The sequence below is a fragment of the Saccopteryx leptura genome, chromosome 9, assembly GCF_036850995.1.
Source record: "Saccopteryx leptura isolate mSacLep1 chromosome 9, mSacLep1_pri_phased_curated, whole genome shotgun sequence".
Classification (NCBI taxonomy): Eukaryota; Metazoa; Chordata; class Mammalia; order Chiroptera; family Emballonuridae; genus Saccopteryx; species Saccopteryx leptura.
The window spans coordinates 91653316-91677296 of NC_089511.1; the positions used below are offsets into that span (position 1 = coordinate 91653316).

At 47.3% G+C, this 23981-nt stretch overlaps 1 protein-coding gene across 2 annotated transcripts in view; it reads left to right on the forward strand.

Moving 5' to 3' along the window:
- Positions 1 to 23981, forward strand: part of CHAT (choline O-acetyltransferase) — a 75665-nt gene that overhangs the window by 47617 nt on the left and 4067 nt on the right. For both annotated transcript variants that reach the window (XM_066348797.1, XM_066348796.1), the window contains 6 exons: positions 9578 to 9747; positions 12155 to 12255; positions 13127 to 13255; positions 16251 to 16373; positions 19576 to 19717; positions 19853 to 19915. In XM_066348797.1, the coding sequence (XP_066204894.1) occupies positions 9578 to 9747; positions 12155 to 12255; positions 13127 to 13255; positions 16251 to 16373; positions 19576 to 19717; positions 19853 to 19915 (728 nt within the window). The remainder of the gene's footprint in view (positions 1 to 9577; positions 9748 to 12154; positions 12256 to 13126; positions 13256 to 16250; positions 16374 to 19575; positions 19718 to 19852; positions 19916 to 23981) is intronic.

The following is a 23981-nucleotide window of genomic DNA, read 5'->3' on the forward strand; positions in this document are numbered from 1 at the left end:
ATACAATTATAAATGAGGTCATTTTTTTAGTTTCCTTTTCTGATACATTATTATTGGTATACAAAATGCAACTGATTTCTGGATATTTAGTTTGCATCCTGCTACTTGACTGAATTCATTTATCAGTTCTAGTAGTTCTTTGGGCCATAGCTTTGCAAGGCAGAGCCACCAAGAGTTGGGAAGGTGGGTCCACCAGTAGCCCAGAGGGTGCAGCTATTGGATCTCTTGTGAGGGAAAGGTACCAGCCAGCCTCACAGATATGTGGAGGAATGTCCCCTACCCTTGAGCTTCATCTCAGTCACTGACACCCACTGAGTCTGCTCTGACCTCTACATCAGGCAACTGACTCCTCCCCAGGGAGTGAGCTCTGCAGACTGTGGCAGTAGGGAGTCCAGAGGGTAAAACTATTGCATTCCCTCAAGCTGATACCAAAAGGAGGGGAGAGCTCCACCCAAAAAAGATGGCATCAGCTGTGTGGGAGAGGGACTCAGCACAGAGATTGGTGGCTGTCCCTTCATCTTTCTTCTAGGAGCGACAAACCATGGTCTCTCCTCACACAACTGTAATCCACTCTGCCCTTCCTCCATCAGAGCTCAGGATGAGTGGCTACAAATAAGATTTTGTGCATTGGACCTTTAAGAGGGCACCTGGGTACCTAGCTGACTCTTATCTTTCCCTGGCAGATGGAATCCCCACTGATTTTCACAGCCAGATGTTATATGAGCGCCTCTTCCCAGCTCTGGTGCTCTGGGCTAGGGAGCCCAGTGTAGGGTTGAGACCTCATGCTCCTCAAAAGGAAATTTTTCAGCTGAGATATCCCTCTAGAATCTGGGCTGCCACACATGGAAGTGAGGCCAGCCCTTTCCATGTCTCTGCCCTTCCTACTAGTCTTGATGTGGCTTCTTCTGTAAATCCTTGGTTATAAGATTTCTGTTCATCTAGTCTTCAATTGGATATTCAGGTTGATATTTAAGTTGTAATTTATTTTGGTCCTGGGAAAGGAGGAGTGTAACTTTTACCTTCTTTGCCGCCATATTAGATCTCCTTTATATTTTTTATTTTTTACTGAAACTACCATTTTTTATTTTTCATTTATATGTCTTAAATGTGTTCATAATTGCTTGTTAAAGCATTTTTATAATGGCTAATTTAAAAATATTTGTCAAGTAGTTTTAACATTTGTCTGGTCTCAGTGTTGTCATCTACTAATTATCTTTTTTAATTCAATTTAAGATTTTCCTTATTCTTGGTATGACAAATGATTTTATATTGATATTTGGATATGTCATTATCTGAGACACTGGACCTTATTTAAACCTTTTGTTTTAGCTGGCTTCTTCTGACAATGTCTTAGCAGGGAAAGGGATGAGCACTGCCTTGGTAGAGCCAGGTAAGTTTAGAAGTTCAGGTCCTTCAGGTGGTCTATATTGGCACGCCAAGGGAAGGTACTCTTTGTTGTTGCTGGGGAGTTAAGAATTCACTCTCCCCACGTGTTCTCTACTGATGCAGGGGAGGGGGTAAACTGTGGTGTTGGTTACCACCTAATACTGATAGAAGTTCCAGTTTGCACCTTTCTTTCTCTGAAACTACCCAAGACGAGATGTCTCATTACAGAATGATGATAGTAGAAGTCTAGGTTCCCCATTCTGTCTTTGCTGGCATGTGGGTGAGGAGAGTAGGTTTAATATCTAAAAGTGTTCTTTCTTGCTAGCCTGTCCTTTACCTGGTCCTTCTGCTAAAGAGAATGATAAAAACTCTGTTTATCAGGGTTTTTGTTGTTTGTTGTTGTTCACATTTATTTGTGTTTTAATGTTGATGGCTACTTCAGTTCCAAGTCTGAAGTTTTCTAAAACAGAAAATCCAAAGATTCAGTGGCTTAAACAATAGAAATTGATTTCTCACCATCTTGGAAGCTAGAAGTCCAAGATCAACAGGTTGGTGGGGTTGATTATTCCTAAGACCACTCTCTCTGGTTTTCAGATGACTTTCATCACATGGAACCATCCCATGGCCTTACTCTGTGCATATATATTCTCAGTGTCTCTTCTTCTTCTTATAAGGACAACAGGCTTATTGGTTTAGGGCACCACCCTTATGACCTCATTTAACCTTAATTAATTCTTTAACAGTCTTGTCGTTAAATGCAGTCATATTATTGGGAGTTAGGGCTTCAACATATAAATTTGAAGACAGATGGAGAGGATATAATTCAGTCATTAACAGCCATGGAACCCATTATCATATGTTCCTTGGGTCCTGAGGTTCTTAGTCACTCTGCCTTCCTCTTTCCATATTTCAGAGTCTTCTATATTTGCATTAAACATAATGGTCAGAGTTTTCAATGAGAGGAACAGGGGAAAACCCTCTTGATCTTCCTAGAAGCAGACGTCCCTCCTTCTGGAGCTTTTTAAAGAGGCCTTTGTAACTCAAGTTAAAGAAATTCTGAACTGCAAAAAACAGGTTTAATTGAGCAAGAAATGCACTTGTTAGAAATCTCATAACCTCTGGAGATGGGGAGCATAAAGATTACCCCATAAGCCATAGAGTAGGAAAATATATGGGATGTGTGCTGGCAGATTTCTCTTCTAAGAGAGATATGATCCCTCCATCTTGGGAGGAAAGATGCTCAGATGGGGTTGACAATGGCCTCTAAGAAGGTGCCGGGTGCCTCCATCTCCCTAGACCTTCAGAGGCTAACCTGGGCCAGCTTCTCAAGGATAGGTCAAAGCAAGCAAGAATCTCAGAGAGGGCTCTGTGTGAGTGTGAGTGTGAGTGTGTGTGTGTGTGTGTGTGTGTGTCTGTGTGTGTCTGTCTGTGTGTGTATAGCACTTGAGAGTTCTGCAGCCATCCAAAGGGAAAGGTTCCATGTTGATGTTCTCTCTGTTCACCTTAGTCATGGTTTGTAAGCTTTCTACCTCTAACAGGAGCTCCAGGGACCCCCAAGGTCTCATGGCTTCTGGAATTTATGCACAATTGAGGCTGTCAGCCTCTCCTATGTGGGTAGCAGAGCAAGATCCTTCTATTACTCAACTCTGACTTCTCACTATTAAGCAGGAACTCCTTGAAGAAGATTGATTTACCACATTAAATGAGCCTCCGTGTGCTCGATGAAGATGTCACAAGACAAACAGCCTATGCCGTATGCCTTCAGCCCACTGCTCCATGTTTCCATCACATTTGAGCCAGAGTCATGGTGGATGAGTTTGGCTATAGTTTATTTTCTCCCTGACACGATAAACTTATCAGCATTTGACCGATCAGCTCTTTGTATGCAGGGAGTTTATTTGCAAGACCACCTGGCATCCTACTTGGCTGTTCTGCTCCCATCTCACTCTGTCTAATGAGCCAGGACCTGGTTCCTGCCTGCACAGCTAGCATGCCAGGGAGTGAAGAGACTCCTTGGCTCCTCCAAGGAGTCTCTCTTTCCCATCTAGAAGAGGGTGGGCACTGGTGCCTAAAAGCTGTCCTTTTTTTGCTGCTAACAGCAAGTTGCCTAGCTGAGAAGGAGTATGCCAAGCCTCCAATTTCTTAGCCAGAAGCTCTGTCAGGCCTGTTCTCTACTCTTCTGGCTGAATTTCTGTATGATTCCTGGGAAGCTGCAGCCTTCCCACTCCACCTGGCCTTGGAGCTGTTCCTAAGGAAACCTTGGTGTGGGCAGATACTAAACCTGGGTTCTCAGGGCTCACTGAGACATGGCTAACAGGGCCAAGGTGGGCAGCCTGGGGCTGCTCATGGTCCTTTGTCTGGCCTCCATGCCTATGCCCTTCCCAAGCACTAGGCACCTTAGACTCTCTCTGACCACACCAACCTCTGCCCAGATCTATAAGTACCTCCCTGCCATGGCTAGATAAAGTTCATATTGCAATACTGCCATTCAGTTTTGATGATTGGTCCCAGCCTTGCCATTAGGTTTGAATCAAAGTCACTCCCCTCCTTTTACTAGGTGACTTTAGGTAACACATGTAGCTATTCTGTTCTTCACCTGTGAGTAGGGATGATAATAGTTTCTATTCGATTTTCATCTGTACGAGTGCTTAGATTGATGCTTGGCACATAGCAGATGCTCTAAAAAGGTTAACATCTCTTTACTGCGTTCTTCCAGCTGCACTGAAATCCTGCATGCCTCACAACCTCTTCCCACAAACTTGAATGTTTACGTCCCAGCCCTCAGAGCTCTTTCTTGTACTGTTATTTGCTTCCTGATGTGCTTCTCCCTTCTTCTCTGCCTATTTAAATCTGGCTCAGGCCTGGCCAAAACCTCCTCATGCTCTGAAGTCATTAGCCAGCTTAGAAGCCAAAGGAACCCCCAGAACACCACCTGGTACAGGGCCAGACATCATGGCTATTGGCCAAGACTCTTACTGGAGCAGAGAGAGGTAGAGTTTGGAGCTTTGCAAAGGGTAAGAAATCCTTCCCATCTTCTTTCTACCCCTAACACTTCCCATGAAACTCCATGCCCCCAAAAGTGGTGGTCCTGACCCTCCAGGTCCATTGGACCTTTTCTTTTGGCCAGCAGAGCTCTGCTGGGCTACCTCCTGGAGCTGTGCACACAGGCCTCAACTCTGTCTGTTCACGCACTCGCAAGTCCATTGCCAGGCAGAGACACTGTCTGCCTGAGCTGGGACCCAAGTCCAACCTTCTGCAAGCTCACAGGTTGGATGGTGGTGGTGAAGGGAGATCAGGGTTTCTGGGCCTGGACTGGCAGCAATTGATTGAAGATTGGGGGTCTGGGGACAGTGCAGGGACTTGCTCTGAAAGGTCATGTGCTCTGTGGTAGAAGACAGTTGGTATAGAGGAAATTGGACCAGCCAAACTCAGGTACTGTGTGAGGCTGGCCTGGTGGACAGGGTGGAGGTGCCTCACCTGCACTGAGCGGATGGCTCCAAGTGTGCAGAGTCCTGGAGGGTGGGGACTCTATCCAGGCTGCTCTCACCATGCCAGGTACAGGGCCAGTACTCTTAGAGGACTAGGGAACCTGGGAGCATTCTACAAGCAGGCTTTGATAGAGAGAATGAGGGAAAGGCTCCAACCTGGGGACAGCCTGAGCAATGGGAAGGGGACCCACATGCACAGGTGTCCTGGGAGCAGCAGAAAGCTAGTGTGAGGTTCATGCACACAATCAGAACGGTTGAGTCATGAGGGGCCATAGAGGCTAGCCCTGAAGCCCAGGAGCTGTTGAGAAGTTTGGATTCCACCAGGTGGGCAGGAGGAGCTGTTTCAGGCTGAAGGGATGACATGGTGACTGTGTCACACTTAAGGAGTAAAGGGAAGGTGGGGCCATGATAGGGTCTAATATGTCTTTAGCTCCTCAGGTAAGGGTTCCAAGCTTTGAAGTCCAGACCAAGGCAGGAGAGCACAAGAGGCCAGTGGAAAGTGAAGAGCCATCCTGACCCCACAGGGATCATGCGATGTCCTGGAGTATGATACTCCCCAAACTCTCATTCATTATTCTAGGCAGGAAGGGGGGATGGAGGAGAGAAATGGCTGGCTTGCTGGTCACCTTCCCTCCCAGGTTGGAATGCCTGCTCTGAGTAATGGCTCCTTCCCCTAGAAGTTTCAAAAAGTGGGAGGAAGGGGATGGGTGGGAACATGAAGACATTTGGAAACCTCTCGTGACCCTGGAAGAATCACCTGGGAAGAACAGGGAAAAGCCTGGTGGCCTTCACATCTGCATGCCCAGCAGGGCCTGAGGAAGCCCAGGGGAGGGTGTTCGGGATTGCTTCCCTTAAGGCTGACACACCAAGAAGGGAAACTTGCCACCTCCTTGAGTGTCGGAGCTTCCCAGAGGCTATGGCAAGGCAAAAAGTAGGGAGGAGCAGATAGGACCTTACCTATGACCACCCCAGGTTCCCATCTGTTCAGAAGAAAAAACAGACACATTCCTGGTGTGGTCACTGGCCATGTATGGACTCAGCTTCCCACTTCCTGGTAAAGGTGTTGCTGTGCTTGGCTCTGACCCATAGGCAGGACCAGGCCAGTAAATAGAGGCTATGAGGGGACCTAGAGCTTGAGAGGAGAGGTAGGTGGAAACTGCACCTGTTCCCACGCATACCCTGGACTTCAGGAAGGCAGATTCTAGATGACTGTGAGGGATTATGGGAAATGATGGGAGATGATGAGCGTAATTCTTGGCTTGAGGCTATGGAGGAAGAGAAGCTTATAGAGCCAAGGGCTCTGAAAGGGGGAGTCCTGACTGAGCAGTTACTGGGGTCCCAATGGAGAAGATAGAGGCAGGATCTGGGGGGTATGTGTGGCTGCACACACAAGGAGTTTTGTACCTGGGCTCAGAATCAAAGGGCACAGAGCTGGCTACAGGAAATAGAAGGGCCAGCACCCAGTCCCAGGGCTACCCCAGTACCTGCCTCGGTGCAGAGTCAGAGGGAGAAAGGAGGGTCTTGACTATCATCCAGGAGGGACCCTCAGCCCTGCCCCCCATATTTGACAAAGAGAACAGTCTTCTGGACAAGGACCTTGAATTTAAATACCTGCAGAAGCAAAGGGGCTCAATAAATAAGAGGAGACTGTGGCAGAGCAAGGGAGCAGCTTCTCAGCTCCAACTAATCCCTGCAGTGTAAGACTATGAACTAATCCCTGCAGTGTAAGACTATGAACTAATCCCTGCAGTGTAAGACTATGGACTAATCCCTGCAGTGTAAGACTATGGACTAATCCCTGCAGTGTAAGACTATGGACTAATCCCTGCAGTGTAAGACTATGAACTAATCCCTGCAGTGTAAGACTATGGACTAATCCCTGCAGTGTAAGACTATGAACTAATCCCTGCAGTGTAAGACTATGAACTAATCCCTGCAGTGTAAGACTATGAACTAATCCCTGCAGTGTAAGACTATGGACTAATCCCTGCAGTGTAAGACTATGGACTAATCCCTGCAGTGTAAGACTATGGACTAATCCCTGCAGTGTAAGACTATGGACTAATCCCTGCAGTGTAAGACTATGAACTAATCCCTGCAGTGTAAGACTATGGACTAATCCCTGCAGTGTAAGACTATGAACTAATCCCTGCAGTGTAAGACTATGAACTAATCCCTGCAGTGTAAGACTATGGACTAATCCCTGCAGTGTAAGACTATGGACTAATCCCTGCAGTGTAAGACTATGAACTAATCCCTGCAGTGTAAGACTATGGACTAATCCCTGCAGTGTAAGACTATGAACTAATCCCTGCAGTGTAAGACTATGAACTAATCCCTGCAGTGTAAGACTATGGACTAATCCCTGCAGTGTAAGACTATGGACTAATCCCTGCAGTGTAAGACTATGGACTAATCCCTGCAGTGTAAGACTATGGACTAATCCCTGCAGTGTAAGACTATGAACTAATCCCTGCAGTGTAAGACTATGGACTAATCCCTGCAGTGTAAGACTATGGACTAATCCCTGCAGTGTAAGACTATGGACTAATCCCTGCAGTGTAAGACTATGAACTAATCCCTGCAGTGTAAGACTATGGACTAATCCCTGCAGTGTAAGACTATGGACTAATCCCTGCAGTGTAAGACTATGAACTAATCCCTGCAGTGTAAGACTATGGACTAATCCCTGCAGTGTAAGACTATGGACTAATCCCTGCAGTGTAAGACTATGGACTAATCCCTGCAGTGTAAGACTATGGACTAATCCCTGCAGTGTAAGACTATGGACTAATCCCTGCAGTGTAAGACTATGGACTAATCCCTGCAGTGTAAGACTATGGACTAATCCCTGCAGTGTAAGACTATGGACTAATCCCTGCAGTGTAAGACTATGAACTAATCCCTGCAGTGTAAGACTATGGACTAATCCCTGCAGTGTAAGACTATGGACTAATCCCTGCAGTGTAAGACTATGAACTAATCCCTGCAGTGTAAGACTATGGACTAATCCCTGCAGTGTAAGACTATGGACTAATCCCTGCAGTGTAAGACTATGGACTAATCCCTGCAGTGTAAGACTATGGACTAATCCCTGCAGTGTAAGACTATGAACTAATCCCTGCAGTGTAAGACTATGGACTAATCCCTGCAGTGTAAGACTATGGACTCACCCCACCAGACGGTGTGTTAGGGTCAGATATGGCCACGTGTGACCAAAAACCGAATATAATAGTGGTTTCAAAAAATACAATAGAATTCTTTTTTTCTCTTTCACGTATACCAGGGACTAAGCTAGACCTGAAACATGACGGCTAGGGTTCTTCCATCTCACTAGAAGGGTGCGGGACCTCATCCTCATGGTGCCAAGTGGAGGCTAGAGCTCCAGTCATTACACCTGTGTTCCAGGTGGCAGGATGGAGGAAGGCAAGAAGGAGGGCCAAGAGCACATGCTGATTATCTTTAAGGAGGTTCATTGAAAGCTGCCACATAGTGTTTCTAGGTCTTGTTGGTAGAATTTAGACACCTGCAGACCCTGAGTTTTAAGGGAGGCTAGACAATGTAGCTTTACTTCTAGTCATCCCTGTAGACACAACTGCTAAAACCCAGGTGTCCAGTGGCTCAAGGGAGAGTAGTTATTGTGACATGCGACTAGCAATGTTACAGGTGCCCTTTGCCTCCAGATACCACACAGCCCACTTTTCCATAAAGGTAACATACTGGGAGTTGGGGTGGTGACAGGGACCTTCATCCTGCTACTGCATCTGCCCTAGAAGCCTGGCTCTCTGGGTGATGGGCAGCCTCCCCACTGGGTCCTAATGCTATATTCTATATGGGATAGTAGAGAGGGAGCACAGCCACCACCATAAGGACTCCTGACCGCCACAGTCCCACTGAGCAGGCTTTGTGAACCTTCCTGTGCTTGGTGGAGGGAGTTACTGGCAGCCCATCTGGCTGGCCTAGCTCTGTCTCAGGATGAACCACGGGTTCCAATGTCCTCGTGGAAGATTCAACCTTCCTGGGCAGCATACCTCCTGCACAACTCAGTGGCGTTTGACCTATCCATCCTGATGAGTCCCACAGGCCTGAAACAGCCTCAGTAGGGTGATCTGGTCATAGATTTTGGGCAGCCTGGATCGTCCATCTGGCTCTGCATCAACATAACTGCTGGGGCGGGGGTGGGGCACAGAGAGCAGTACCCTTACTCTTTTACTTCACATTTTCATGTGAAATTGACTCATTTAAAAATTCCACCCAATAAAATTCCATTTTAAAACTAATGCTTGAAAACCATTCAGGGCAAATAAACATATCTAGGTGCGTGGTGTGGCTTCCTGGTGCCATGATGCAGGGTGCTGCTGAATGAGGGAGCCAGAGCTCCTCTCTGGGCGTAGGGTCTAATATCCACAGAGAAGGCCGTAGGGCAACTCCTCGCATCCTGGCCAGCTGGGCCAATGACCACACTGCAGGCAGAGCTGGCCACAGCAGGAGGGACTCTGAGGCTGAGCTGGGCCCTGGGGTCAGCATAAAAGCTCAGGATAGGCTGGCTAACTTCCCAGAGCACCCACTGGGACAGGAGGGGTCAGGCCTGGCTCAAGATCTGGCTGCCCTTGTGTGTCTGTCTGTGGTGTGTCAGGCTGTGCAGTGGGGACCACAGAGCATGAGGGGAACAGGTGATGAGGCCTTGCTTGCCTGCCCTGTAGACTCCACCAACCGGTACTCACTGGACATGATCGAGCGCTGCATCTGCCTGGTGTGCCTGGATGCCCCCAGCGCCGTGGAGCTCAGCGACACCAACAGGGCTCTCCAGCTCCTTCATGGTGGAGGCTGCAGCAAGAATGGGGCCAACCGCTGGTACGACAAGTCCCTGCAGGTGAGCCTCCCCTGGGTCACAAGCAGTGGCCTTAGCTGGCACTCAGCACATCCAGCTGACTCATTCACCAGCCTCTGTTGTCCGGGAGGCTGTGTGTGTGGCCAAGGGAGCTAAAGGGGTCAGAAATGTGCCATCGATGTCCCCCCTGGACTGGCCAGCACTCTTTTCAGGAGCAAGTAGTCAAACCCCACTCAAGCTTCCTAATCTTCTTGCTGTCTGTGCCAGGCCAGGAGCTCTCTGGATCAGACCTGGGTTCACTCCTACCTCCCATCATGCACTGCAAGGTGGGAGCATGCCAAGGCCGCCTACTGAACAAACACTCAGCATGTTCAGCAAGAATCACAGCTGATGTCCAGACATGTCCTCTTTTCTTAATTTCTGTCACCCTGGCCTGGCCATTTGGACACACTTCTCTCCATCCCTGAGAAATAGGGCAGCCCAGCATGTGCCCAGAAAAATGTCATAAAATGAAATAAAGCAATTCTTTTTTCTTTTTTTTTTTTTTTTTTCATTCATATGACATCGACCCAGAAACAATATGCCGGAGGAAAACACTCATGCAGATGGGGATGAGGTTGAAGTTGGGTCATTCGTCCCTGTTCTCACACCCTTCTTTCCTTGGCATGCTGACCCTGAATCTAATCTTGTTTATTTTGAAAGCCTCCACGATCATGATGACCTTATTAAACAGCCGTCGGTGATCTGTACTCCTTGGGTTAGCATCACTCACCCCTAATGAGCATTTCTAGGCTAATTTTTCTCTTTCTTCGCCCTGTGCATCCTGCAGGTTATCCTTTACATTGGTGTGCATATTGGTTCTGCTGTTCCTGACAAGCTTGCTCGCTGCTGTGCTGGCTGTTTCAGCCATCCCCGGCAGTGCTAATGGCTTGTAACCTCTCCTGGAGCAGCTGTGGGAGTGAAATGCTATAATGGATGTACAGGAGCTGAAGGCTAGTAAGGCTGGAAGCACGTTTTAAAAGGCATTGTTTTTCCTCCTCTTTTAGTGGCAGGAACAGAAAAGTGCTTATGTGTGAGTGGGCACTGTCCTCCGTTCTCAGCCTCTTGTGGGTGTCTGTGCCCACCTCTGGGTTCTTTTTGAAACAGGACAGATGATCAGGGCAGCTGGAGAAACCCACTGGCTTCATGGGCAAGATAGGAAAGGGCTGAAATATTTCCCATCACAGAGGCAGGGTGCGCTGGGGCGAGGTGGAGGGTGTGTGTGCAGGAATGAGTTTTGAGAGAAACTCTGTGGGAAATTGGAAGAATGGGAGCAAAGATCTGGGCAGCTGACAAGTGTATGAGTGGTTGGGGGGCATGGAGCGAGTCTGCTCGGGTGTGTGCTGTGTGCCCTGGGAGGCTTTCCATGAAGACGTCAATAGCCGCTTGTGTGCTTGTTTGCCTGCTTGTTTAATTATGGGTGGTAAGCTAGTAACTCCTCAATAGGATGCTGTGCTAGATAGATGAGCTACAGGGTCACCCTGCTTTATTTGGGTTATACTTTAAGAATCAAATCTCTTTCTTATTATTTTCTCCCAGGACTTTTGTGCACAGAGGACATCCCTTTTCCAAGCCCACTAAAGACAGCCTTTGTAAGGTCAAGAGTAATAAGTAATCCTTAAGTTCCCGTGCTCCCTTCACATACCTTCTCTCTAGTCCTCATTATCAATCTCACGAACCCACCTTATTGGATCTGTTCTAAGTGAGAGCGGGCTGCAGCCAGAGAGCTGGAGTGTCTTGCTGAAGCTCTCTCAACTGGCAGGCCGCAGCAGCAGGACTGAGAGCAGAGTCCCCAGTGCCAAGCCCAGGCAGCTGTTGGTGGGGCACTCTCATACACCTTGTCCTTGCTAATTTCACAGGGAGTTTATTTCTCCCTAGGAATTGTGCATTGCCCAAATTATATTGTCTTCTTCCATTCAGTCACCCCACAAAATTATTGAGCACCTACTATGGGTTGAAAACTGGTCTAGACCCTGGGAATAAAAATCAAGGGTGCCCACGCCCAGAGGGGCCATCGGGCACATGATGGCACAATGCACTACAGGGTGACGGCCCTGACACCCACTGGAAGGGTAAACAGGGCTAACCAAAGCTGAAGGAATGAGCCCGTGCCAGAGGAGAGAGTGCCCAGCCTTCCTGGAGCCTCTGGCACACTCTAGCCAGAGAACTTTGGGTTGTACCTTCCCTTCCCAGAGCATTTCTGGACAGAAGTCACACAGCTGAGTGTTGTTTGAGAGTTCTCAGGTCCTGGTAACTGTGTTTAGTGTTATTTTCAGGAGATAATGTGCTTTGATGCCCTTGAGGAGAGAACCTCTTGTGAGGCCAAGGGCACCTGTCCAGGAGCCCAGGGGCAGGTGTGACGTGCTGACTGTAAGCAGAGGTCTGCTCTCCTCTCTGTTCCCTCTTGCAGTTTGTCGTGGGCCAGGATGGCACCTGCGGTGTGGTATGTGAACACTCCCCATTCGACGGCATCGTCCTGGTGCAGTGTGTGGAGCACCTGCTCAAGCATGCGTGAGTCTGGAGGGGGAACCGCCCAGCAGTAGCCGAGCTGGGTCAAGACAAATTGGGTGGTCACATGGGATAGCTTTAGGCTCAAAAGTGTCTTAGCAACAAAATGAATTTGCAAACCAGCTTGAATGAGGCATTGCACGCTTTATCAGCCATGGACAGAAGGGGTCATCCAGGCAACAGATTTAAGGGCACTTAGGGAGAAGCTTCTTGGCAAAGAATTCTTAGCTTAAAAAGTACATCTGCTTTGACCAGGGAAACTCCAATCCATCTGTGTTGTTTATTCTGAGTCAGGGATGGGCTGACTGGTGACCCAGCGCAGAGGGAAGGTTTCTGAGCTGTATGGCTCTCCACCCTCTCGGACTGGGTCTCTCTCTCTCTCTCTCTCTCTCTCATGTCTGAGCTGGCCAGATGAAGGGCTTCTCTGACCTTCAAATGCATTGGGCTCATTCCTCCATTTACAAATTTGTGGGTTTTCTCCTTCTATACTCTTCTCCCCAAATCCAAGTTCTAAACCTCTTCCATGATTTAGGAACTATTTACAATTTGTGAAAACCCAAACCAACCCTCACAGACAGAAGAACACAATGTGCTCCAATTTATCTCCTAATGTTTTATAATTGTTGATGGTACAATATAGCTGAACAGGAAAATGCAAAATAACAGTAATAACTGGCTCTAGAGTCAGGTAGAAGTGCCACTTGCTAGTTTAGGTGACCTCTGTAAGCCTCAGTCTGTTCATCAGGGCAGTGGTTCTGGGGAGCGCATACACACTGGACCCCCCACAGCTGAGATGGCGGCAGAGGGAAGGAATCATGCTGCCCACTGCCCCCAGCTCACAGGGTTGCAGGAAGTCGCCTCTTTGTGCCTGCAGGATGAGCAGCAGCAAGCAGCTGGCCCGGGCCGACTCTGTCAGTGAGCTGCCGACCCCCAGGAGACTGAGGTGGAAATGCTCCCCGGTAATCCAAGGCTTCTTAGCCTCCTCGGCAGAAAAACTTCAACGGTAGGGCACAGCCCGAGTCTCCTTTAGGGTGATGCTCCAGGGGTCACCTTGTGTCTTCCTTCCCACCCCGGGTGCCCAGGCACCCTGAAAGGTTCCAGAGACCCCACTCCTCCGCCCCCCACCCCCTCACAGGAGTGTAGTCAAACAGAAGGGAAATTCTAACTCTCAGGGAAATAACCTTGTTGAGGGATCTGTCATTTCCATAAAATGTAAACATGGAGCTTTTTATTTTCTTCCAGGGTTTCACCTGACTGAGCAGAGTCGAGGGGGGGGATCATCCTGTTTGGGGGGGATGGGTAATAAACAACTGGTTTGCATAGGTCATTTGAATCTAAGCTATTTCAATTTGCTTGAGTTAACACTGCAACTTGACAAGGGGGCTTTTATTCCCATGGGCAGGTCAGGCCCCAGGCAGGAGTGGCCAGGAATGGTATGAGCCCTTCTTGGGGAGATAGGGGTACAGTCCTGGCCGTGGCAAGGTGTGGAATGAGCTGCGGGCTGACAACTGAGGCTGGACCTTGGTTGGTCACTCCCTCGTTGAGTAAGAGAGCATGAGTGCATTCGCTCATCCATTCACTCACTCCGCCAACACTTGCAGAGTCCTAAGTCTGTGCCAGGCCTGTGGTCAGACTCTGAAGACATAGGAGCAAGTGTGCCGTGGGGCCTGCCCTCCACACTTCAGCGGAGGAAGGGAAGCAGACCCCCAGAGCAAGAATGTGTGATGCAATTAGTGCCCAAAACAGACAATGACAGACCAATCTGCATCCACGGAGGGCACAGGAGCTGAATTCTGCCCGGACATTGAGGGAGGGCTTTACAAAAATGGGTCTTAAAGGGGTTTGTGCTGCAGGCGGCTGGGGAAGGCAGGCTCATGAAAGAGCCAGACTGCTGTGGAGCCCAGCAAGTGAGAGAACGGCCAGAGTCAGGGCACTAAAAGGAAGTGGGGGTCCCGTTGTGAAGAACTTCACACTTCCTATGCCACACGGCCCAGAAGCTTTGAGGAGCCCTGAAGGACTCGGGGCAGGGATCTGGAGAGCCAGGGAGGAGACTGTGGGAATAGGGTAGGTGAGGTAGATGGAGTGCAGCTAGGCTCACAGGCCAAGGAGCAGGAAGGACAAACCCACTGCAAGCTGCTGTGAGGTCAGCTGCCTTCCATGGAGAAGCGGCCTCAGATATTCATCTATCAAGTGGTACTGGTATCTCAACCTTACACAGCTGTTGTAGGATAAGCAGGCCACTAGGAGGTGAGTTGTTGCTGAGCCCTGAGAAATATAATAGAAGGAGCCTGCTCCCTTCAAGGTGCTGGAGCAGGCCCCATGTGATCCTGAGGTCCCCAGCTCCTCCTTCTGGGGGCAGGAAGAACCGAGAGAGGCCTGCAGGTGGGGAAGCAGAAGAGTCCTGAGCTATACATGGGAAAGAGTGGGGTCTGAGTGGGCAGAGCTTGGGCAAGAGGTTTCCCGGGGCTGTGGTGGGAACAGTGTGTCAACAGGCCAGAATGAGGGTTGAGTTCCCATGGGAATTGGCTCTCTGCATTCTGTTGAGTTCCCAGAACTTGGCATGACCCCACGAAGAGCTGAGGTCATGTGAGGCAGCAGAAATCATTCAAGGAGGGGTAGGCAAGGAGCATCAAGTCCTGAGAGAGCAAGTATGTGAGTGAGGGCCAAGGTTGCCTCAGGGCCCCGTCCAGGGCTTTGTACTCACACAGGGCTGACAGATGATGGATGCTGCAGACCTCACTGGATGTCGCTCTAGGTAGGAAGTCAGCCCAGACCCCAAGCTCATTGTGAAGGCTGGGATTGGTCATTCCTGGGGGCAGGAAAGGAGAGACCAGTGTTCAAGGGTCTCCATGTAAACTCAGGGACTCTTCCTGCTACTCTGACAGTGATTTATAGGCAGCAAAGACCTGGGGGTGTCATGGCAGCGGCAGCAGCAGCAGCAGCAGCTCTGGTTAAAAGATATCTTTAGTCACCAGTAAGCAGCTTTCACTGTGGTGACCATGACCAACAGCCAGGCTCCAGGACACTCTTCCCAAAATGCAACAGGGATGAGTCTCAGGGAGGAGACACTACTTGCAGCCATCTGAGAAATAGACTTTTCCCTGGTCTAAGAGAGTTTGCAAAACTGGCAGGATGTCCAGGATGCCCAGAGAATCCGCAGGGCTTCTTACACACCTTCCCAAACAGGTCAAATGAATGATCTCTCTCGGGCTCATTTCTTTGAACAGCAGGCTTCTATGATCTGGTTTCTTTTTTTTTTTCTTTTTTTTTTTTTCTGAAGCTGGAAACGGGGAGAGACAGGCAGACAGACTCCTGCATGCGCCCGACTGGGATCCACCCGGCACGCCCACCAGGGGCGAAGCTCTGCCCACCAGGGAGCGATGCTCTGCCCCTCCGGGGTGTCGCTCTGCCGAGACCAGAGCCACTCTAGCGCCTGGGGCAGAGGCCAAGGAGCCATCCCCAGCGCCCGGGCCATCTTTGCTCCAATGGAGCCTTGGCTGCAGGAGGGGAAGAGAGAGACAGAGAGGAAGGGGGGGGGGTGGAGAAGCAAACGGGCGCTTCTCCTATGTGCCCTGGCCGGGAATTGAACCCGGGTCCCCCGCACGCCAGGCCGACGCTCTACCGCCGAGCCAACCCGCCAGGGCCTATGATCTGGTTTCTTAACAGTGTTCTCCTAGCCCATGCAAATCTCTCTCCTGCCCCCATATCCTTCCCTGCAGCTAAGCCCGTGTCCCTCCAGCGCCAGAGCAGGGCCACCATCTTGCCCAGCCACTCCTCACCTTCAACTCAGAGTCATGCTGGTCCAGGAGGCCCTCCATCACTTCCATATGTCAAGGACAACCTCTGACACATTGATCCATTTCTGCAGGGCAGGGACTATGTCCTCATTCTCTGGGGTGCTAGGACATAGACCAGGTTCAAGTAACTTGGTTAGATTCTGTAATGTGTGCGTTTTATGTTGAGAATAATAAAAGCATCTTATTTTTTTTTCTCCACAGAATAGTAAATAATCTTGACTTCCTTGTTTATAAGTTTGACAACTATGGGAAAACATTTATTAAGCAGCAGAAATGCAGCCCTGATGCCTTCATTCAGGTGGCCCTCCAGTTGGCCTTCTACAGGTGAGCAAAGCCTGCACTGGAGAACTGCCTTGCAAGCTGCTCCAGACTCTAGAATCTAAAAGTACCCTGGAGGAAGAGAGACTCTCTGTGGGCTTAGAGGACAGGAGAATGACCAGGGCAGCCTGCTTGGATGGAGGTGCCACCTAACTGAGTTTCAAGGCATGAAACTTTCTCAGAAAAGAAAAGGAAGAATATCACCACCAGTCAATTGCCTGAGTAATGGCCCAGGGTCACAGAGCTCAAAAGGCAGGAACAGAGCCTGACCACATAGTGGCACAGTGGATAGAGCATTGGACTGGGATGCGGAGGATCCAGATTCGAGACCCCAAGGTCACCAGATTGAGTGTGAGCTCATCTGGTGTGAGCAAAGCTCACCAGCTTGAGCCCAAGGTCGCTGGCTCGAGCAAGGGGTCACTCAGTCTGCTGTAGCCCCTCAGTCAAGGCACATATGAGAAAGCAATCAATGAACAACTAAGGTGCCACAGTGAAGAATTGATGCTTCTCATCTCTCTCCCTTCCTGTCTGTCCCTGTCTGCCCCTCTCTCTGACTCTGTCTCTGTCACAAAAAAAAAAAAAAAAAAGGCAGAAACAGAGCTGACGAAGGCCAGGCAGGTGATGGGGACATCGGGCTGAGATGTTCCTCCTGCTGATCTCATCCGGTCCACCTGGGCCTCTGTAGCTGTGATGTGACCTCCTGGTTTTTCTAGACTCAACAATAAAATGGAACTAGCTTTCCCCAGCGGGTGAAGTCAAAGATCTTACACTCACCCTTGATTTCTCCCTGTATCTTATCCCCAACCCTGTGAGATATTTTTCATGTGTCCCTTTGCCCTCCACCCCTACCTTTACCTCCATCATCACTGGCCCCTCCCAAGCCCCTGCCATTGCATGCTGTAGCATGCTCCCAAGGGTCTCTGCATCCAATCTTGCCTACTCTATCCTATCTTTATAGAGTATGAACTTAAATATATGCAAATCAGATTCTATCATTTATCACCGTGAACCCTCCCAGTGGCTTCCCACCATGCTTAAAACAAAATTCAGGTTTAGAAAAGCTCCTTCTCAGCTGGCCTCACCTAGGGTCTTCCCCAAGCTCTCTCCCATATCTAGACCTTTGCTCTGGCTGTGCCTTTGCCTGTACACCTGTCACCACTCCTCTTCACCTGACAGCTCCTTCTACTCAGGTTTCAGCTCTCAAAGGACTTTTGTGACCCCTTATCTAAGACGCCTCAGATCCCCTGGCCACTCAGTTTTATGTCACACCAGTTGTGTTCCCTTTCTCTCTCATGGCAGTTGTTACTCATGTGAGCTGCCTTGTTCATTGACTTGTTGACTTTGTTTTCTAGACTGTCTCTTCCATGCATGACAGTCTTGATACCTTGCACACCTGGCACAGAACAGGCATCTGGCACTGAGTCACACATGGAAGACACTATAGGACTGTTATCTAGGGTGGCGCGGTCAGGTCTGTGATTTAGAAAAACCTCTCTAGTGGTAGGGAATCAGGGCTGAAGGCAGAGTAGGGTTCCTGACTCACCTTATATAGAACTTTGCTAAAACTAATGTGCAAAGTAGATCTTCCTCCAGATATGGCTGGCTCCAGTTGTTCTAGTTGGCTCTGGTATTCCAGAAGCCCAAGCTTGTGAGCTGGCCATGCTAGCAATAAAGTGGAGCAAAGGAGTCTCACTAATGAGAAGGCAGCACCCATCTGGACACAGCACCTGGATGCTGGTGTCCCATGTGGGGCTAAACTCACGGGAAAGGGAGCAGCCACTCTGAGCATCTGTCTTCTTACAACTCATTGGGAAAGTCTGACATCACCCTACATGGCCACAACACAGAGACCTTGCCGACATGAACCATGGTAAGACATGGTGACTGGAATTGCCATCAATACCATTCTGATACTCTACTAGCAACTGGTTGAAATGGGCCATGAAGTCAGTGTCCTGCTGGATCCATGATTGGGGAGACTGTTCAGTGAGCTCTTCAGAGCCTCAGATCCAAAGCCAAGAGGAATCTACACAGTGCACCATGTGATCTTTACTATTACTGGACATGGCCAAGAATGGACATGGCCAGAGGCTACTGGCTCATTGAATACCTAAAACATGATCTGCTTCCCACAGAGAACATTCTTCAGAGTCTAAGCTTTAACAAGCTTAAAGCTTGTTAAATTTTTTCTTTAAAGAAAAGTAGCTCCTAGATTCAGCAGAAACCTAGAAGTTGCCTAAATTGAGGATGATCCATAACCAGCTAGTGATGGTGTCTATTTTGTGGTTGGCATGGCATTTGCATTGGGGACCACAGAGATACAGGAAAAGAGCTCCTTGCTTGTGTCTGGGGAAAATGAGATCTAAGTGCAAGAGAAGTTTATTCACTTGCTCACCAAGCAGTACAGAGACAAGCCCTGTGCCACGTCAGACTTGGCCTTCCGCCCTTATGGAGCTCACTTAGTGTGGAGACATCTGCCTTGAGAAGACCATGATTTGCTGTGTGACTCTGGGCTGCCACTGTACTTCTCTGAATTCTGTGTCTTTTCCTTCCCTCCACCCCAACACCAAGCACTTTATTGACTGGTAAAGAAAGGTGTATGCTATCCAGGTACATAAGCCTAGGGGCACTTGCTTGGTTCACATGCTAAGGAAGAGACTTTCCCTGGCTCTTGGGGAGAGTAACCATTACTGCTCCCATCACAATCTTTAGAGAGGGTCCAGGGTTTGTTGAAAACCCAGCTGCTCCTGGATGGTGAAGCAGCTTATACCAGGCCCCCTCCCAGCCTTAATCCATAGTTCATGCTTGAATTGTTTTTAAATAAAACAGGATTCTCTCTGGGGTATGAATGATTAATTATGTAATTATTCCATTCTGTGCTATTAATCAAACATTCATCAGGTCTTGCAGAAAATCATAGGTTTCCCACCAGAATGGGATTTTTTTAAAAGCTACCAGCTCACTTTCTTAGTTTATATCTGTGTCATGTCACCCTCATATGGAAAGTACATAACTCTTCATATTAGAGACTCCCCAACATTCATCTTTGAGAAAACTCCTCTAGAATTCTATAACCGTTAAAATGAAATACGATGCCAGGTAAAGTCAGGACTGTAAAAATAAAGCCAGTTGGGGCTATCTTTCTCTCAGCATTTCTGAGTCCTCGAGAATGCAGCACCATGTAACATCCATCCCTCATCTTGTGTAGGCTGCATGGAAGACTCGCACCCACCTATGAGAGCGCGTCTATCCGCCGATTCCAGGAGGGACGGGTGGACAACATTCGATCGGCCACTCCAGAGGCGCTGTGCTTTGTGAAAGCTGTCACTGACCATGAGGCTCCTGTGCCAGTAAGTCTTGCTCTGTCCGGGAGTCTCAAGGAGGCTGCCCATCAGCTTGACTCTGTGACAAGCAGCTCCTTGGGCCTGTTTGTCCCCGAGTAGCCCCTGAAAACCCCGTGTGCCCTGTGACTGGTCTGTCCACAGTATGCGGAAAAGCTGCAGCTCCTGAAGGACGCCCTCAGAGCCCAGACCGAGTATGCAGTCATGGTGAGTGATGAGGTGCAGCCTCACTGAGCTTATGACAACTGGCTGTGCCAGCACTGGGCTTACAAAAGACGGGCCACAGCACAAGCTGGGTGATAGTGACTTGGCAAGCCCACCCTACCTGCCAGAGCCCCCTCCTTCTAATTTTTAGAACCTAGGAAACACCCCATACCTGCTCTCTAGACAGATTTTATGAGAACACAATGAGTCATTTTTGAAACAACAACAATAATAGCACCAAATATGTACAGCAAGTTGTGCTCTGTACAACAGGTGAAGTAACGGGTGAAGGGAGTGCACCCAGGCCCAGTGCTGGAGTGGCTCGTGCACCTTGCTCAGTCGTAGGTGAGGCAGGGTTTATTCCCACCCAGTGCTGATTTTGCCTTCTTAGTCTTTATGTTTTTATTTATAGGCTGTAAATGAAAAATATATTTTCCTGAAAATTAGTAGTGACATCAAAATCATAAGGGAAATGTTTCTTTAGTTTAGAGAAATAATTTATTTTCTAGCACTGCAAGCTTGCATTCAAACAACAAAGAATACCCTGGGGCTAGTGATCAATGGATTCACTAAAAATCATTCTGATATAGTCTTTGCAAAGAAGTTGACCAGATTCCACTCTAGATAGTTGAAAACAAGTACAATGCATATCTGGGGTTTAGTACCAGCCAGTATAGACTTTCCTCTAATTCCATATATTCTCTAATATAGGTCCTTACTTCATCTGAAGAGTGAAGTGTGTTTGTTCCATTTGGAGAAAATCAAGCTCACTCTCATGTATCCAATCAGTTTTTTTGGGTACCCATTATGTATTATGCTCGATCTGCATGTGCTCAATAAAGTGCTGGGTGTTAGGAAGTAAAAAAAAAAAAAAAAAAAGACAGTCCACAAGCCCTATCATTAGGGAGTTTACTGTGTAGTTAGGAGGAGAATCTCCGAAATGATAAATTCAATATTATGTGAAAGAGGTCCTCAAGACATAGTAAAGAGCATGAGGGAGCTAGCTCGTTCCTCTGACTGGAAAATCCAAGAAGACTTCTTGAAGGAAATAGTGCTTAATATGAGACTTGAAGGATGAGGAGGTGTTTATAACAGACATAAAAGGGAAGAATGGTTCCAGAAGGATACAGCATGCACAAAGACAGTCTGGAGAGAATAAGACACATTGGAGGAAAAGGAAGTAAGTCAGGTATGCAAAGAACAGAGGATCAAGAAAGCTCATAATGTTGGATTTTCTGCTGCAAAGCTACTCGAACGACCAGGTGGGAGGAGGACTGGTTGGGGCATGAGTAGATCTGCCAAGAGGCAGCAACACTGACTATAGACGGGAATATATATTCAGAAAGAGCTGGCGTAAGAACTGAAGTAGAGCAAGGGCAGGGGACTTAAGGGAAGCTCAAACTTCTGACTTCTGATTAAACATGGTGGATTGAACACAGGGGTTACTATCCTTTCCCCCCAAAACCCTCAAAAACATCAGCAAAGTAAGTTTTAAGCCATAAATGCACTAGAAGAAAGAGAACAGCATAGGAGGTGACAGCAAACTTTTAGACCTGAAAAGTAAAAGAGATGGCAACAAATTTAGCAGACCAGAGAAAGCTGAAACCTAAGTAAATTGTAAGGGAGGCCCAGGAGCCCAATGAGCTATAGTGCAGAACCTCAGATATTGGGGTACCCACCAAAAGTAAGGCTGTAGGGCTGAAAAGAAGAAAATTGGTGGAAGAAGGACTCTAGACTTGGAGACACCAGGTACAGCTGAGGGATTGGATACTGTCCCAGAAATAGGGGATTCATGGAAGTCTGCTTGCTTACTAGTACACCCTCCAGCCCCTCAGCTCCAGGTATACTGGTAACCCCTTTATTACCACCTCTCCCCAAGCAGGAGATTAGAAAATTTTTATGTGATGAAACTGACCAAGCCAAGAAAACAGAGTCACAGACATTGACAGTATGTGTGTGTGTGAGTGTAGGGGGGTCTCCAATGAAAAAGCCCAGCCAGCCCACCTCACAGTGAAGTCCACCAATTGACAAGCACATTCTCATTCTTCTACTCATTTTTTCAGTGCTTTATTCTAGCAAAAAATAGCCATAATTCATCAGACATTAAAATGTTGCTAATATAAAAGACAAAAACCAGTAAAAACAAATACTTCTGTTTAATTTTTTAAATAATTTTTTAAAAAGTTAAAGGGAGTAAAATCAATGCAGGAAATAGAAGGATTTAAAAAAACTAAAATTGAAATCTTCTGAAAGAGAAAGAATGTTATTGCATCCATAAATAAAAATAAAATTTTATTTCTTTTTCAAAAAAGAAAAGTAACTCTGGGGGGAAATATGGTGAAAATTTAATTGGAGTTCTCAACAGCATCACTGGAAGGGTTACAATGGTTTAGCAATGCTTTCAAATTCTGAGACAGTTATTTTTAACACATATTCTATACCCAGCTAAACTATCATCAAGTTTGAAGAGAATAAGGACATTTTCAGACAGATTAGGTCTCAAAATTTTTACTTATTAAGCTCTCTTTCTTGTAAAGCTATCAGAGGATGTAGAACACTAGTATAAGAGAAGAAAATAGAAAAGAAAAAGCCAAAGGATCCAAAAATGAGAAGATTCAATATAAGAGGCAGAGAGAGAGGATGATAGTAAAGGGGAATCCTGAGCTGGCAGCTGCTCAGCAGAACCAAGAAGCAAGCAGTCCATAGAAGAGCAAGAAGTGAAGGAGAAGTGAAACTGTTTAATTATCAGATATATTTAGTGTATTGAGGGAAGTTTTATGCTTCTGAATAAGGTTTTAGGAATCAATTAGTTATAGACATATAGAAAGCTCAACAAATGGGAAAAAACATAATTTCATCATTTTCATCATTTAAAAATGGTCATTTTCTAGGGAAAACAAAAAAATAAGAAAGAAAATCTAATAATACATGAAGGACTTAACCATAAATCCTTGAATAATTATAATCATGGAAAAACTGAACGTTGATCAAGCAACAAAGAGTTAAAATATAACTACTGGGAAGATGGGAGAATGTATGTGTATTTGGAGAAGAGCGGTATACAAGAGCCAAAGTTTATCTTCTATAGTAAGAGGAGTATTTATATAAGTAAAACTAAAAAGTGCCGCAATGGCCTTCTACACCTGTTATTTAGAACTAAGAAAGCGCATGCTGGAAGTGTTCTGAGCAGTTGCCTCTGTGGAGTGGGAATCAGTGCTGGCATGGTGACATAAGCCATTATTTGGTTTTTTAAAACTATTTAAATATATAACTGTGATAATAATTTAGATTTTTTTTTTTTTAGAAAAAAAATTAGAAAACTATCCTCCAAAGGATTGCCATGGGGTCATTTTGCATTAACTATTTTAAGTTGATGAGGATGATTTAAAAACAAAAAAAGATAGGGGATAGAGAAAGAAGAGCTGTGGAGATGCATTGTAGGTAAGTCTGGTGACTGATTGGCCATGCAGAGTAAGGGATGGGGAAGAACCAAGGAACCTTCCCCATATCTGGCAAGTATACTTGGTCAGGGTGGTAGAGAAGAACATTCCAGCAAGGGACAAATGTGGTCCAGACACCCTCGTCACATATTTTCATAGCACCTTGTGGTTTCCTTTATAACATTTAACCTCAGTTGTTGAACATGAGTTTATTTAAATAGATGGCTAACCTCTGCCTACCACCACATGTGAGGCTCCATGAGGGTTGAATCTAGAACTGCTTTATTCTCTTCTCTGCCCAGTGCTCAGCAACAGCAGGAACACAGTAGGCACCCAGGATTGTCTAAATGAATGAAAAAGGGTGAATGATGAGTCATTTCACTCACTACTCATGGCACCCATCCAAACAATCTGTTCAATCAAACCCAGTTGCTACATGTAGGTTCCAAGACAGTGAAGACAGGGCTGGGCTGTCTGCAGCACAGTGTAGCTGTTCCTACAGAGCTACAGAAATCAGTCAGTAAACAGAGGTGACCAGAGAAATAGGATGTGTGCTTGACATCGTAGCTGGGCTCAGTTCTTCCTCTGTCTGAATGCAGCACATGTGAAGATAGCAGTGGTTGTATAAC